Here is a 17,844-nt window from a genome sequence, read left to right on the forward strand (position 1 = left end):
TATAAGACTTCATAACGCAGCTCCACAATGCCCCACTGTGAGCGTAGCCTAAATCTTCAAGAAAAGTCTTGTTTTATTTTACTACTTCAATAAAAAGGCGCTCTGGCTATCATTTACTTGGAGTCCAGAAACTTTGGTTTTATAATTCAGTAGTAAAGCAACACTCTCTGCACACAGAACTTTACTAGTCTGTGTGTACACCCACACAATTATTGTTGCCCGCAGGGATCGGGACTTATTCAGGGCTAAGTGCTAAACAGACACAACGTTGGTTCACAGGCTAGCGACACGTTCTGTTGCTTTGGCGGTATATTGCATACACACAGCAATTTTACTGCTGCTTTGGGAGTGTACACCAACTTATCCTATGCACTTGTATTGATTACTAGAGTCTGAAAATTAATTTACTAATGATAATGAAACATGTATTGTGCAGGTCTCTCTGTCTCCTGGGCAGTGCTGGTTTATTAAATTCATTTTGTTGTGTCCCTCTTTATATGGAACGGCTGTATCTATTACTATATAAATTACTTGTAAAAAAATAATAATGCACTTTAATATACAATTTTTGCTTGCTTTATTTCATCTGCTCTTTTGTGTTTTTGTAGGATAATGTGACACTGTTCTTGCGGGGCTGTAAAGAACTTGGCCTGAAAGAATCCCAGCTTTTTGATCCAGGCGATCTACAGGACGCATCAAACAGAACAGCAGTAAGGTGGGTGGAATAAATACATGTATCCAGCTGTGATCTGTGACTCCCTGTAGCTGTCTGTTGCTTTGGATCCACGCATGGAGGCACCTGTCAGTGTAGAGTGCCTCAGGGGAGGTGAGTATTTATGTTACACTCCTCTGAAGGATTCTCCTATTTTTTTTGCAAGAGATAAAGGACAACTAAAGTGATTAGAATATGGAGGTTGCCATATTTATTTCCTTTTAAACAATACTAGTTGCCTGGCAGCCCTGCTGGTCTATTTGGCTGCAGTAGTGTTTGCACAACACCAGAAACAAGCATGCAGCTAATCTTGTCAGATCTGACAATAATGTCAGAAACACCTGATCTGCTGCATGCTTGTTCAGGGTCTATGGCTAAAAGTATTAGAGGCAGAGGATCAGAAGGCTAGCCAGGCAACTGGTATTGCTTAACAGGAAATAAATATGGCAGCCTCCATATCCCTTTTGCTTCAGTTGTCCTTTAAGTCTTTAACAAATGCAGTGAAGCTATTGGTATATGACTTGGGCTTACATGCTATTAAAATTTAAAAAAAAAAGCAAAAAAAGTGTTTTTCCTTCCACTGACTGGTTCAATCCTGTGCCAAAAACAATGAAGTTCTCACTCAGTTCATATTTCTTATCACAAATAAAAGCGTAAAAGAAGAAACCTCCTGACCTCGGCCATCTCCTTATACTCAGACAAGAGAAGAGGCTATAGAGAAGCATTTTATTTCATATCATACAGGTAGAATACAGACTGCTTGTTCTTCCCATCAGTTAATCCCTTTTTTAGGTGGGACAACAGAATCAGACAAGGTACCTGTAGAAATCAGATGTCAACATTCCCACAAGCATCTGGTGCTGTAATGCTCTATGTGAACACTGGGGGCAGTACGCTAGGTTTTACACATTCTTTTAGTGTCCCCTCTACTGAGCAGTTAAAGAGAAACTCCGACCAAGAATTGAACTTTATCCCAGTCAGAAGCTGATACCCTCTTTTACATGAGAAATCTATTACTTTTCACAAACAGACCATCAGGGGGCGCTGTATGGCTGATATTGTGGTGAAACCCCTCCCACAGGAAACTCTGAGGACCATTGTGCTCCTGGCAGTTTCCTGTCTGTGAACCTTGTTGCATTGTGGGAAATAGCTGTTTACAGCTGTTTCTAACTGGCAAAACAGCAAGCAGCAGCTACATCACTTGCCAGCAGTAAAAATGTCACCATGTGATAAATGTCAGAATATAAATCAGGGATTTAAAATATTTTACAATGGGCAAACACTGCTTCATTTTTACAATAATTATGTATAAATGATTTAGTCACTTTTTTATTACATTATTTTCACTGGAGTTCCTCTTTAAAAGGACTTTGCAAGTCACATTTCAGGACTGGCAGACACCCTGTAAATGTACATGACATTCACATTATTATTATTATTATTATTATTATTTTTATTTTTATTTTTTTACAGTACTGTAATTGCATTTTGGTTCAGAATGCCAGGACCAAATGTGGCAAGGGGTGACATGAATGCCAAACGCATACCATTCGTGTGAATGGTCCTGTAGATATACAATCCTCAGGGCCGGCCCGCTCATGAGGCGGGGTGAAACATTTGCCTCAGGCGGCAAGCTTCAAAGGGCGGCACCCGCCCGGGGGGGACGGCCGCCGAGCCGGAGGGGTAGCGGGCAGGTCGGGGGTATTGTGCCTAGCGGTGGGGAGGGCGGTCGGACCCCCCCCTCCCTCGCCTGGGTCCCCCGATCTGCGCTCCCCTCCAGCCTGTAATTAGTAAGCTGCTGCCAGAAGAGGCACGGGCGGGGAGGACTCACCTTTTCCGCGTTCCAGCGAGCGCTCCACTGACGTCACTTCCTGCATCGCCGCCCACTGTATTGTAAGTGGACGGCGATGCAGGAGGTGACGTCAATGGAGCGCACGATGGAACGCGGAAAAGGTGAGTCCTCCCCGCCCCGTGCCTCTTACGATCTGGCAGCAGCTTACTAATTACAGGCTGGAGGGGAGCGCAGATCGGGGGACCCAGGCGAGGGAGGGGGGGGGTCCGACCCCCCTCCCCACCGCTAGGCACAATACCCCCGACCTGCCCGCTACCCCTCCGGCTCGGCGGCCGCCCGGACGGGGGGGGGGGGGGGGGGGGCGGCGGCAGCAGCAGCTCTGCCAAATTTGCCTCAGGCGGCAAAAAGTGACGGGCCGGCCCTGAGTCAATCCTACATACTTTTTCTAGCAGCAGTGTGTATTCTCAGAAGCATCTTCACTTGGCCAAGCTCTGCTTTTATGTTTTCTTTGCAAAAGAGTGTGTAATAAGGAAGCTGCAGATGTGTTTGTAGTGTTATTAACCATAACCTAGATACAGTGTACAGGCTATTAATGAAAGTAATGATTCCACGCATTGGCAGGGCAGTATGAGCGATGTTGTCACGGCTGCTGCAGGGGAGGTTTGTAGAGCTTGATGTCATGGTGATGGTGTAATCCATTGGTTGAGGCTCTGGAGTTTGATGGGCAGGAACTGAGGACTGGGGTCATTGATCCCCTACGCAATATGGAAGAAGAGGGATGGGTTATGTACTTGGACTGGAATAAAGTATATGCTGTAGCCTATGAAATCCATGTGGCGAAGTGGTGCCTGATTTGTTTCCTGGGGGGCGGTGGTGAAGGAGTGTTATTGTGCTGCTTTTGTTTCATATTTCTTGCAGCCAGGGGAAAAAAAACTGACTGCATGCAGTAGCGTAGTTTTCTGCACACGGGATGTCATCTCCCTTGTTAACCTTCACCGTCGTGGTAGAACGCTGGCATTTTATTGCATACAAACATGCGGGGTATGCAGAAAACCAACATATGCATGTTCTGGACATTAGACGTGGGAACCTGAAGTCAGAGCGGCATGGAAGCTGCCATATTTATTTATTTTTAAACCATACTGGTTGCCGAACAGTCCTGCTGATCTTTGGCTGCAGTAGTGTCTGAATCACACACGTGAAACAAGCATGCAGCTAATATGGCAAGACTTCATTCAGAGCCCCTGATCTGCATGCTTGTTCTGGGTCTATGGCTAAAAGTATTACAGGCAGATGATCAACAGGACTGCCAGGCAATTTGCTTTGTTTAAAATGATATACCGTATTTTTATGACTGTAAGACGCTCCTTACCATAAGACACACCTCGGTTTAGAGCACAAAACCAGGGAAAAAAAAATATATGCTAAATCTGGTGCATCCATGGTGAAGGGGCATCTTATAGATTATGACCCCTTGTACCTCTTGTGTCTCCCTGTGTCATCCTCTGTCCCCCTTGTGTCCTTCTCTATGCCCCTTTGTGTCCCTGTGTCCTCCTCTGCATAGGCACAGTACAGAGAGTCCCTGACATTGCGGTGGGTTGGAGGTTCTTATTGGCAGGTGTTCACGAGTCTTGTAGTCCAAAAAAATACAGTAAATGTGTCAGTCTTCATAGCCCTCTTACTTCAGGAGTCCATAAAGTCCTTGCACTCTTGCATTTACTATCGCCCCCAATTATGGCTCCATTGTTAGGGTGACTTTCTGGAGCGTGCGTGTTGTGCATATGCTGCTCAGCTATAGCCGAGGAGTGTGTGCTGTTCAGTGGAGAGGGGAAGAGAGACACTGGCATTGCACAAGCAAGGCGGTGCCTGGCATAGCAGGGTATGCAGGAAAACCTCATCCTTACTGATTGTCGTTTAGAGTTCTGGTATGCTGGATCAATAAACATTGTAGTGGGGGGGTTGATGTACACACAGAGTCTTGGCTGAAAACTGTCCAGCATGACTCCGAGGCTTTAGAAATGTACTATACACACAACCAGGTCAAGCAGTCAGTAAGCACTGCTCACATTCAAAGCCCTTCATGGTAGAGGTTGTCTGTGGGAAGTTGTTTTTTGTTTTTTGTTGTTTTTTTTTAAACAAAAAACACTTGAAATGTGCAAACAAAAGGCAAATTTGACATCGAGGGGACAGCGCTGGTGGTTTCGTCGTGGTTTTTTTGCTCATCCCGATATGTCTAGCTATTACCGCCATGAACCCGATCGACCACAACTGCCCAACATCTTGCAGCATATCCAAAATTGGTTGCATCGTCAATTGGGCATGCTCTTGGCAGCACCGATTTTCATCCAGTTCAATAATAATTATCGAATCGAATGATCAATCGGCCACCACGTCGGTAGATGTCTGGCCACCGTAACGTTTCCATAGAAAACCACAACTCCCAGACTGACTGAAGCACTATCAACTAACAGCTTTTCAGCAATTCAGGCGATATAACAATTTGAAAGGTACAATATTTGGCTTATGTAAATGATTTTTATTTTATATCTAAAATGTAATAGACTGCAGTCCGTTACCTTTACACTTGTATTGCTTGTGCTGTGTGTAGCTGATTGTTGATGATGCTAGGGAAAGGAGCTAGATAATGAGGATCAAGCTTTGCTTCCTACGCTCCATAACCAGCTGCTTATCCCAGCATTGGATGTATGTCATTGTAGTACGTCTGCCTAATACCACAATCTCTTCTGTTCACAGGATTTCAGACTGCAACAGGAAACTACGAAATGTGAGTATAGAATAAGCAAATGTAAACCTCTTAGTGACAAGCACTGTAATCCCCGTTTTTTATTATACGTGAAGTCATGGATCTCTATTTTTAACTCATGAGTCATGAAGATTTCTCATTTTCTTTTACAGTGAAGTAGATTAGTAGTTAAAGCACATGTAAAGTCTAGATTACTTTTGCATCTTCTCTTCCAGGAGATTATAAATGCTTGATTACTGCGTAACTCCAGACAGTTTTTTTTTAAAGTGTTTATTTAGCACTGGACAGAATGAGGCATTTTACAGCTTCTGTCAAGTGTTTATTTTTGTCTGTGTTCACAATGGGAAGCTCTCATCTGGCTTCTGTAAGTGACCTTGACTCAGGGTCAAGGAGTGGTGGATGTCTTTGTAGCATAAGCAGTAGTAGAAACCCTTCAGGTGTTCCAAACCTTTTTTTTTCCGCTCAACTATAGCATGTTGTTGTTGCTATCTGTTATCATATTGTGGATATTTAACTTTCCACTTCTCTGTAACCCTATTGCCAGTAGAGGGCATGATGAGGAATCTCCACAGTGACACCCCAGATGTGAATAGAAATTGCACATAGATTTTAAAACGTCCACACTCACACACTCACTGAGATAACGCTGACTGAGGTAAAAAAAAAAGTCTGAGTTTCCCATTGATGGTGTAACCCACCTTTCTTTCTTGTACACACGCTAAATAAAACTCATCCAAGTCGGCCAATAACGACCTCCACTGCTGAGTCTAACGTTAGTACAGCGTCCCCAATGCCTCAGAAGAAATCAGCCTGGCGGATCAACTCAGCTGAGAGCATGGTTTCCCTCACTCGCCACACCTGCGCTGTGTTGCTGCTTGAACGCCACTCCAGCACCCCCCCCCCCCCCCCCACCACACACAGCAACAGAACATGTGGCTAGCCAGGGGGCCTAGTGATGTGTCTGCATAGCTCCCAACTGTCCTTCTTTTGGAGGGACAGTCCCTCTTTGGGAGCCCTGTCCCTCTTTCCTCCTTATTTGTCCCTCTTTCAGGACTTTGTCCCTCTTTCTATGTAAATATATATATTTCTCTACTAAAAAATGTTTCTCTAAACTTTATTCTCATCCTTTAATTTGATATATTACTAATTTTACAATGTTAAAATTAAGGAAAATGAACCAGGATAGGAAGGACCAGTGTGGTTTGAATTATAAAACAACATATTTTTCTTATGAAATCTTTATCATATGCGTGACTAGGGGTGTGACGGTGTCCCTCTTTCTCATCTCAAAAAGGTATGGTGTCTGTACTTCCTCGGACCTTAGCTTTCGCTCTCCATTGAGTCCCGATCCCTCTCTGACCTCTTCAATCTGCTTACAGCGGGCCTCTGCAGTAATTCCGCACTGAAAAAAAAAGCCAGAATGACACTTACTATGTCTGTTCCCCCTCAGCACTATTCTTCTCCTCTCCAGATAGGCTGGCACAGGTTGAGGCAGAGTACCCTGCAGGCCACACTATGAGGCTCCTCTCACCCACAGATGGCACAATCTCATAGACTGCACTGTCTGCTGTTTCCGTTCATGTTCAGCAACTCACTTTTATATTGCAGAGCATGGTTGTCTGCATTTTGGGGCCCTTGCGCCCATGATCCCATTCAGTATAATGAATGGGATCACAAACTTGGCCCCGGTAGTGACGTGCAGCGCAGAGCCGCACGACTTTGCGTGGAATAGAAAGGAGCCCTTAGCAGTCTTTCCAAAAGCAGAAAACAGAAGGAGGAGTCATTAACCAAGAAAAGCTGTACTGTATAGCACAAGTGGTCAGTTTTTAGAAATCCCCCCCGCCCCCTAACCCAATTATAACCTATGCTGCCGCTTCATATTTTACGCCGGAGGTCTGCTTTAGAGTCCGGCTAAACCCTGACCACAAGGCTACTACCAGGGTCCCTCCCCCATTAATACATGAATACTGAAGCAGAGCTTGCCTGCTAGGTCACAGGCACTCTGCTACAGTGGCAGCAGCTTGTGTTCTGCATGGTGGTGTTTCAGCTTCTAATGCAAGAGAATGGGAAGTTGGGCCACCACTGAGTTGTATAGGAGCCCCTTCACTGCTTGGCTCTGACAGAGGTCTGCTGCTCACCATTAGAGGCTCTGCTTTATGGGAGAGAAACGTTGGCAGAGATCTTGCTGCCAGGGTTTAGTCGGGCTTTAAACAAAACAACCAAGTTTATTGGACTTTGCAGAGCGGATGTGAATGTAAGTAAGTCATAACACTGAGCCTGATGTTTCATGGAAACCAGTAGAGCGACCACCACACAAAGAAAACAGTCATTCTAAAATAGCAAGACTTTATTAAGACCATTTAAAATTGGCCCTTAAGGCCTACAAAGTTAAGCACTAACCCTTTAGAATGATTAACACAGTTTCTGTGCAACAGTTGCCATATAGTATATGCTGTATGTGAGGGCACAATGTCTGAATGGAGTCTGGCCAGCAGCAGAATACAGCCTCATAGCGCTAAACTGTGTTTTTCTCAGGACGACCGTTCCTCTTTGGGAACCAAATCCCTCTGTCCATCTTTTTTTCTTCATATCTTTTACGGTCAGATGGAATGATCAGATCTACATAACTGAGTATTTTTCTACTGAAAAATGAGTCTGACTCTGAACTTTATTACCATACTTTAAATTGATATATTGCTTATTTTCAAGTGAGACCTTTTATGGACCTGTCCAGCTGCCTGTCTCCTGGAATCTCCTCAATGCCCTTGAGACTGTGCTGAGAGACACAGCGAACTTTCTGCCAATTGCTCATATTGGGGGAGTTTGATTACCTGTGCAAACAATTAACCCCCGTATAGTGCAGGTATCACCTCCTGCTGCCAGCAGTTATACTGACCATAACCAAATGCAAAAGTACTGAATAAACACTCAGAAAAGGTGAGGAGGGAAAAATGTCACTGCCCTTTACCTGATCTAGCAATTTGGTGTTAATCTTGTTGATATACCTCAGTACCAACTCTTAACACAAATGTTCTCGGAGTCCCCTGGATGCACTTAGTGGCAGAGATTGTTTTTATCTGTCTTTGATTAGCTGAAGTCAAATCACTTTGAAGCCTGGGGCCCAATGGGTACTGTACTTGTAGTCATTATACTTTTACAGGGATCCCAAGGCGATATGTGGCTAAATGTGTCTGGTGTTTGGAAGTGCTATACAGGGAGTCCCTGACTTATGAACTCCTGGCTTACGAACCACCTGCCGATACAAATCAACTTTTTTATTTTTTTTTTCAAAAAGACCTTGTCACCTTTGAGAAAATTGCTGAAGGCACTCTAGTGGGCTCCAGGCCTTAACAAGCCTAGTCGGACGCCCCCTACAGGCCTTGAAGCGCCTAGTCGGAAAACCCCTTTCCAGTCAACTGCCAAAATAGTTACACAGCTGCAGTTCTGTATGCGCCTTGCCCTTGTGCAGTCTTTATGTGATCATGCCCAGTCATGCAGGAGCAGCAGCTCCTCCCAGGTCTTGATTTTTTTTTTAAAACATAATTTTCAGCTAAAACAAAAATGGTCACAGGGAGATGGCATGCAGGCAATCTGATCACCGAGCCACCCTATGGCATATTTAGGTCTCAGCCTCATGCTAGTATGTGATTATGAAATCCCTCTCTGGATCTCATCAGTGCTCCAGTGAGCTGTCCTTCTCACATACACATCATTTAAACTGATGGGATTGTTTTGTGGCTGGCTGTTAATCTGGCAGGACCTCCCTGACAAAGGAATTACAATTCTGCTGGCTGATCGGGAACATTGTGAGCCGCCCCTTCTGGCTGCCATACAGAACTGTAGTAACCTAACTTGCCAGTAGCTGAGCAATTATTTCTGAGCAGTAAATCGTATTAGATGATGTGCCATAACTCGCCTTTCAGGGTTCACTGGGGCAAATGATTTCCAGAGCTGAGCCAGCGTCAGTCAGATACGTTCATGCCCTGCGAGGCCAGATCCTGACTGAGCTGTCATCTCCTGTGTAACTTTCCATATTGGACAGCACTATTTCTCTTTTAAATCGATGTGCACATTTGTCAACAGAAAGCTTTTTTTTTTTTTTCCTCCACAAAGGGATTGAACACTAATCCAATTGACTGTAATTCTGTGTTGATTTATGCTGGGAGAAGCACTAATGAATGTGATGGGTTGGTGGGAAAGGATCAGTGTGAGGTAAGTTTGCACGCTTCAGCGCTGGGCCGAGGGTCCGTCACCTCAACTGTGTTCATCTGCATTGTATCATCCACTAGAGATCCCCAAGTGTATGTGATGATAGCTCACAATCTGGTTACAATAAGCGTAGGTGATAAGAGGGCAACATCCACCAGAAGACGTCAGGGCTCTATAACAAGAAAGGTGGAATCATTTAAAAAGGTACATCCAATTTATGCAGAGGATGGACAGCATGTTATTTGATATGCATACATGTAAAAAAGGCGCCTGGAAAAAAGGGCGCAGGGAATTGCCGCTAGTAAAATATTGCTAAACGTAGAGATCGAAATTCTACTGCTGCATTTTGATAGTAATATATTTGTAATATTTTTTTTAACAAATCATTTTATTGGTTTATTCAACAAAAACACAGCCAAAGACCACAACACGGACAGAATTAGGCTTAGATACAATCAGAGGACAACAATTGCTTAGGTCAAAGTACAGGATATTTAATTTACAATATTCAGTAGCTCCTTCCAGGGAATTCCTTTTAAGTTGTCCATAAGGTCCAAGGAGCCAAAATTATATCAAGTGCATTAGATAACTACTTCTTCATTTATTCATAATATAACAAGTTGTATCCTCTGCATTAACTCAGGATACTATAGCTCTTATAGGGAAGAAAAGGTAAGTAGGAAAAGAGAGAGAGCTTAGTTAGGTCGCACCCACCCACTCCCCAGCACCACAACCAGGCACTACAGCCTAATGAAGGTTATTTACAGTGGGTTGCAAAAGTATTCGGCCCCCTTGAAGTTTTCCACATTTTGTCACATTACTGCCACAAACATGCATCAATTTTATTGGAATTCCACATGAAGACCAATACAAAGTGGTGTACATGTGAGAAGTGGATCGAAAATCGTACATCATTCCAAACATTTTTTACAAATAAATAACTGCAAAGTGGGGTGTGCGTAATTATTCGGCCCCCTAAGTCAATACTTTGTAGAACCACCTTTTGCTGCAATTACAGCTGCCAGTCTTTTAGGGTATGTCTCTACCAGCTTTGCACATCTAGAGACTGAAATCCTTGCCCATTCTTCCTTGCAAAACAGCTCCAGCTCAGTCTGATTAGATGGACAGAGTTTGTGAACAGCAGTTTTCAGATCTTGCCACAGATTCTTGATTGGATTTAGATCTGGACTTTGACTGGGCCATTCTAACATATAGATATGTTTTGTTTTAAACCATTCCATTGTTGCCCTGGCTTTATGTTTAGGATCATTGTCCTGCAGGAAGGCGAACCTCCGGCCCAGTATCAAGTCTTTTGCAGTCTCCAAGAGGTTTTCTTCCAAGTTTGCCCTGTATTTGGCGCCATCCATCTTCCCATCAACTCTGACCAGCTTCCCTGTCCCTGCTGAAGAGATGCACCCCCCGAGCATGATGCTGCCACCACCATATTTGACAGTGGGGATGGTGTGTTCAGAGTGATGTGCAGTGTTAGTTTTCTGCCACACATAGCGTTTTGCATTTTGGCCAAAAAGTTCCATTTTGGTCTCATCTGACCAGAGCACCTTCTTCCACATGGTTGCTGTGTCCCCCACATGGCTTGTGGCAAACTGCAAACGGGACTTCTTATGCTTTCTGTTAACAATGCCTTTCTTCTTGCCACTCTTCCATAAAAGCCAACTTTGTACAGTGCATGACTAATAGTTGTCCTATGGACAGAGTCTCCCACCTGAGCTTTAGATCTCTGCAGCACGTCCAGAGTCACCATGGGCCTCTTGACTGCATTTCTGATCAGCGCTTTCCTTGTTCAGCCTGTGAGTTTAGGTGGATGGCCTTGTCTTGGTAGGTTTACAGTTGTGCCATACTCCTTCCATTTCTGAATGATCGCTTGAACAGTGCTCCTTGGGATGTTCAAGGCTTTGGAAATCTTTTTGTAGCCTAAGCCTGCTTTAAATTTCTCAATAACTTGATCCCTGACCTGTCTTGGACCTGTCTTGTGTGTTCTTTGGACGGTGTTGTTGCTCCCAATATTCTCTTAAAAACATCCGAGGCCCTCACAGAGCAGCTGTATTTGTACTGACATTAGATTACACACAGGTGCACTCTATTTAGTCATTAGCACTTATCAGGCAATGTCTATAGGCAACTGACTGCACTCAGATCAAAGGGGGCCGAATAATTATGCACTCACCACTTTGCAGTTATTTATTTGTAAAAAATGTTTGGAATCGTGTATGATTTTCGTTCCACTTCTCATGTGTACACCACATTGTGTTGGTCTTTCATGTGGAATTCCAATAAAATTGATTCATGTTTGTGGCAGTAATATGACAAAATGTGGAAAACTTCAAGGGGGCCGAATACTTTTGCAACCCACTGTATATTAACTTTATCACTTTAGCCTAGGAAGGAATATTGGTAATATTTAAAGTATTTTACTATGGCCAAACTTAACCCTACTCTCACACAGAACACTCTCTGGTGGTGCCTAACCCAAGATCCCCTGGTGGTGCTTAATCCTAAAACCCCTCCTGGTGGTGTCTAACCCTAAAACTCGCACTAGTGGTGTCTAACCCCAAGACTCCCCTGGTGGTGGTGCCTAACGCTAAGATCCTCCCACTGGTGGTTTCTAAATCCCACACCTAAAGCTAACGCCCCTCTTCCGCAAAGCTGCGATATATGGCTATGAAGGTAATTTTTCGGCATTGCACCAAGCACCCGCTATGCAATGCTGCAATTTAGTTTTTTGCAAGCCATTTTTTTTGCTGCAAGCCTGTCCAGCAATATTGTCGCTAATTGAGTGCCTAAATTTACCTTCATAGCCGCATATCGTGGCTATTCTAAAAGCCGCAATTTGCGGCAAAGAAGGTAAAATTCAGCGCCCGCAAGTGGCTGCCACTGTGCACCCAAATTTCCCTATCATGCTGCAAAATGCGACTTTTATTATAGGCGCTTATGGCGGCGCCATTTTTACCGAAAAGGCTCCTGTGACCTTTTTTCCTGCTTCAATTTGATATGCTGGAGTTTTTCCTTTTTCAACTTCACTTATTAAAACTGCTAGATAGCAATGTAATACTCCGTATTTAGGCATGCTTTGCTCCCGGCAAACACCCACATGCAACTCACTGGTTTGTTATGATCTACTTGCCATAACCAGTTTGGAGTAAAGGTCAGAGACTCTCGAACAGAGACTGGTCACTTGTTCTTTATCACAGTAATGGTGCCTTCACACTTATTCCCTGTGCTTTTCAGGCGGTTTTTGAATGTTCTTTTCGTGTTTGGGTTTCTGCGTTTTCCAATCTTTCACATCCAATTTTCCTTTTTCTATTCACATTTTTGACTTGCATTAGATGTGCATCAAATGCAAATTCTGAAAAAGCAATTCTCATATGAATTCTGTCATGTGTGAAGGGGGCATAAGGGCCTGATTCCACTACGTGTTGCGGGACGCACACCAGCACTTGCAGTGATGAGTACGCATCCCTGTAGCCGTACTGTCAAAACTGCGCCTGCATGTGTTTCAGACGGCAAGCCTACTCGTGGAGTAGGCAATGTTTACCTGCTTGAATTGCATGCGGGGAAACGCTGAAGTGGAAATAGGCCCAGATACCCTTCACCTCCCCCAGCATGAGTATCTACATCCCTGTATATAAACAAATATAAACACATGTAAACACTTGGTTCTGTCTTCTATTTTTAGAACACACTAACTCTGTATCTCTATCTTGTGGCCAAAAAATAAAACCACATCCAAATATCCTATTATACACCTTCCCATAGAAAAATGAATTACATTTTCATTAATTTTAAAAACCGTTGGAGGTAAAGGGTTACCCCTTCACCTCCAAGGGTTTTTGAAATCAATGAAAATGTATTTCATTTTTCTATGGGAAGGTGTATAATGGGGTATTTGGATGTGGTTTTACTTTTTTGGCCACAAGATGGAGATACAGAGTTAGTGTGTTCTAAAAATAGAAGATAGAACCAAGTGTTTACATGTGTTTATATTTGTTTATATACAGGGACGTAGATACTTGTGCTGGGGGAGCGGACCTGAACTCAGAACTCCTCTCTGCTTTAAAAGATACACAACAGCATAATAACCTTTAAACAAAAACATTTCTTTGTTACAGTTGATACGAATACTAAAATAAATCTGCACTGTTTCTACTTCCTGATTCATGGAAGCAGACGTATTGTTAACATCCTATGCTTTCGAATTAGCTTATCTGCCATCTCTGCCATGGCAGTCATGTGACACAGGGGAGAGATCAAATTACAACTTCTGATTAGACACACATAATGGGGAATTAAACAGGCTAAGCTCTCTAAATATATACCGGATGCATTTCTCTGTTTTCCATCTGTCCTGTGTTCAGGTCCACTTTAATCAGTAATTGTTTGGCCTCTGTTGGTATCGAGTCCTTTTGATCAATTTCTGAAAAATCCCTCTTTAGCTCTTCAATATACAATAAATACTGACTGCTGTCACTATTTTTGTATTCATATTGACAGGGTGAAGAAGGTTCAGAACCTCTTACATTTTGAACTGTAATTACATGGCTATATTGATCTATGTAGTAACAATCATGGTTGCCACATCTATGGCCCGTTATTTATGTACAATGGCACAACAAGCTGGCTAAATGTCGATGTAAAGAGTAGCGCAATGGCCAAGCACAAGAATTGTACAAGTATTGTAAACCAATGGAAGACATGTCAAGGTAAAGTTGTACTATATGCCAGAAAGGATAGGCCATAGATCCCACAAGTTCAGTGATGGCAATTGGCAAAGACCAGTTGCATTGTCCCCCTTCTTCCCCCCTCCATAGCAACAGAATGCGTTGATAATCTGTAGCAATAGAACATGCCTGTATTAGCTTTTGGTTTTTGAAATGCTTGAACAGAGGCACCAGTATAGAGTAAAAACATCTAGAAACCATTTAAAAAGAGGGAAGTTATTGTGGACTTACCGTACCTCCCTCGTGGACAGACAAACATAGATTCCTTATTTTTGGTTCACAAATTAACATTTATTAGATGCTCCACTTTGCAACGCATTTCACAGGTATAGTCCTGCTTCATCAGGCAATTTACGGAGAAACACTATTATAGGTCTGGAACACAACCGAGCGCCTCTGTCTACAAGAATAAGTTATTGTCCATTTGTGTACATAGCCTTAAATGCATATTTCTGTGGATTTGAAATTGAGCCAATCAAACCTAGAACCTTTGCCAACAAACTGAATAGCAGCTTCCGGTTTTTGACTACCTCTCTACCAAATCCTTGTACATTTGCAAACCAGGTCTGTTTTCAAGCTCAACTCTATTCATTGCCATCAGTTGAGATCAGGATTGTCGGTTTATTTACTTGGAAGCTACATCTGCAACCAAGGCCAGATATTTTCCGCCCCTAGACCAACTTTCTTGCAGCTCCCCTTCCATGTCCAGCAATGCCCTTTTCATTCTATGTGCAACCCTCTCTTCCATGTCTAACATTAATGTACTGCAGCTCCCTTCAGTGATATACAGGTCCCTTGGGCAGCAGCTCGGTATTTCCATATGTTCCTTGTGTGTATTCCATTTGCAGCCTCTTCTTCCATATGCAGCAATCCCACTTTGATGCCAAGCCACCCCTTGGCCAGATGCTGCCTAAGACCCGGGCCTTGGTGGCCTTTCCAGAAATCCGGCTCTGCTACATCATTATAGTTAAGCTACGATCACAGTGGGCATTGTGTTGCATTCCCTGCAAAAGCAGGAATGCAACAGAATGGAAAAATTGCATTGCATCACATATAGTGAAGCATACAGTCAATGAAAAGTATTCTTCTCCGTCACTTTTAACACACTGCACTCCGTTAGACTTCCAACGCGCCTGCCGTTCTGTGAACATCACAGAGGGTTGACAATGTAGTGTAACTTTCCACAATACGATGCGTCCATTAAAGAGAACCCGAGGTGTGTTTAAAGAATGTTATCTGCATACAGAGGCTGGATCTGCCTATACAGCCCAGCCTCTGTTGCTATCCCAAACCCCACTAAGGTCCCCCTGCACTCTGCAATACCTCATAAATCACAGCCGTGCTGTGAGGCTGTGTTTACATCTGTAGTGTCAGTCTCCGCTGCTCCCCCGCCTCCTGCATAGCTCCGTTCCCTGCCCCCGTCCCTTCCCTCCAATCAGCAGGGAGGGAAGGGATGCAGGCGGGGACTGGAGTTCTGCAGGAGGCGGGGAGAGCAGCAGACTGACACTATAGAGATAAACACAACCAGCTCTGACAAGCTGTTTGTCAGCAGCGTGCTGTGATTTATGAGGGATTGCAGAGTGCAGGGGTACCTTAGGGGGGTTTGGGATAGCAACTGAGGCTGGGCTGTATAGGCAGATCCAGCCTCTGTATGCAGATAATAATCTTCAAACCCACCTCGGGTTCTCTTTAAGTCGCACTTCGGTGTCCCACTGTAAACGTAGCCTGAACAGAAATATTCACATTCATAATGTTTACTCCATTTAATTGTTGTAGAAATGTTTTCCATTTTAATTTTTTTAGATAGGAATCAATATCTCAAAACACTGTAGAATGTCTGTTATAAAAACATAATTTAGAACTGGGGAAAAAAAAGGTTCGCATTTCATATTTTCAGATGTGCTAATGCAGCTCTGTGTGACCAGCTTAGAAACGCCAACTTAGCAGCAAACACTCCCTGGAAATGGCATTAAATTGTTGGCCATTGAGGACATGATATAATGGAAGCATTATCAGGGCGGGGCACTGTATTTGGTGCTGTGTGTCAGTCTTTCCCTTTGCAGTGGAAAATTGGAAGCATAGCATGGGATATGTATGCTTGGCATGATTGTCCTGATGCGGATGTGTTTTGTTAGTATAAAGTTTTGGAAGGAAGGAGTCGCGGATTAAATCTTTGTGTCTCGTTGTCAGGTAAATCATATGATCTAGAGGAATGCACAGTATGAATAGCTACCCATTAGGAGAGATAGTTTGTGCTGATTTCACTGACAGGAAGTTATACAGCAGCTGTTTAATAATGTCAAGTTGTGTGAAATGTTTCCACATTGAGGCTGCATAGACATCCCCAGCCTGTCTATCCTAAGCTGTATGGCACCACTGAGTCTGAATAGCACCGCACCTTTCATGTCAGGTATGTGCCCTCTTCGCAAGAATCTTTGCCTCCTGCTGCATTGTATCATATATATAATAGGCCTCCATGCTATAAGCCGCCTTGCCAATTAACCCGCTAATGCCTAGACACATAACTAGCATATTGAGCATGATCTCAATCTGAGGCATCTGTTCTCTAGTGGTGGAAGGACAGAAGTGAAAGACATGTTCCTTGTCTTGCATTAAAGCAGCAGGGACAGCCATACTATCCCAAGAAAAAAAAATGTATAAATAGATAAGTATTTGTTCTGCTTACATAACATATGTATTGTACTGTCCACCTTTTTGAGTTCAATTAATTTTATATAGTAAATGGAGAGAAAACTGTTGGAAGCATTTTGCATATTTACTGCATTTGACTGAAACCAATCTTAATGTCATTTCTTCCCTTACTTTTTTTTCCCCCCCTTCTGCCTGAAATGGCGTATTCATTGCTAGCCCTTCTCCCCACTGAGCTCTGTAGAAACTGCTTTGTCATATCTAACTTGCTTTGTAAACACATACATGCACAGCATAGTTCATATTTCAGCAGCTTCTGCAGAGGGGTGGAATGTATTTCCCTTCTCAGCTTCTTGTCACACTGAACTGCCCTCAGCCAATCAGTGAGGAGCAGGAATGGGTGTGGAGAGATAACAAGCTTCCCTCTCCGTGGCAATGTTCCTGCAAGAATGCAGGCTGACTGAGATAAGATTCAGTACAACAGAAACATTGAAACATTTATGATTTTATTGGAATGCTTGCAATGCAGGGTCAGGTTGTAGACTACATAATAAACACAGAGCAATGGGTAAATGGAATTTAATTTTATGGCTGACAATCTTACTTTAAAGTAGACCCGAACGCAACATAATGTATAGTTGTGTTGCAGTGTAGGACTCCAGAACAGTGCTATTATACTGTATATTGTTTTCTACTATTGGTCTGTGGACTAGAGGCCTGCAGCGGGTCGGGTTCGGGTACCCGAATTGATTTAAGCTGCGGGTGCGGGTCGGGTGCGGGTAGCGAGTTGCGGGTGCGGGTAGGGTTGCGGGTAGCGGTCTGTGGGTCCGGGTAGGGTTGCGGGTAGCGGTCTGCAGTTGCGGGTAGTGAAAGCAAGCATGTATACCTTCTTTAGCTTTGGTTTGTGTATAAAAATCGGTTTTACGGCTCAATGTTACTTTATATGTGCACTTTAGAAGAAAATGTAAAAATGCGGGTCGCG

The 17,844-nt window shown here is 43.5% G+C and overlaps 1 protein-coding gene across 4 annotated transcripts in view; it reads left to right on the top strand.

Annotated features, from left to right (window-relative positions):
• Positions 1–17,844, top strand: part of LIMCH1 (LIM and calponin homology domains 1) — a 358,780-nt gene that overhangs the window by 207,507 nt on the left and 133,429 nt on the right. For all 4 annotated transcript variants that reach the window (XM_068278486.1, XM_068278488.1, XM_068278487.1 and 1 more), the window contains exons 4-5: positions 609–715; positions 5,259–5,289. In XM_068278486.1, coding sequence (XP_068134587.1) covers positions 609–715; positions 5,259–5,289 — 138 coding nt within the window. The remainder of the gene's footprint in view (positions 1–608; positions 716–5,258; positions 5,290–17,844) is intronic.

The sequence above is a fragment of the Hyperolius riggenbachi genome, chromosome 1 (assembly GCF_040937935.1).
Source record: "Hyperolius riggenbachi isolate aHypRig1 chromosome 1, aHypRig1.pri, whole genome shotgun sequence".
NCBI lineage: Eukaryota > Metazoa > Chordata > Amphibia > Anura > Hyperoliidae > Hyperolius > Hyperolius riggenbachi.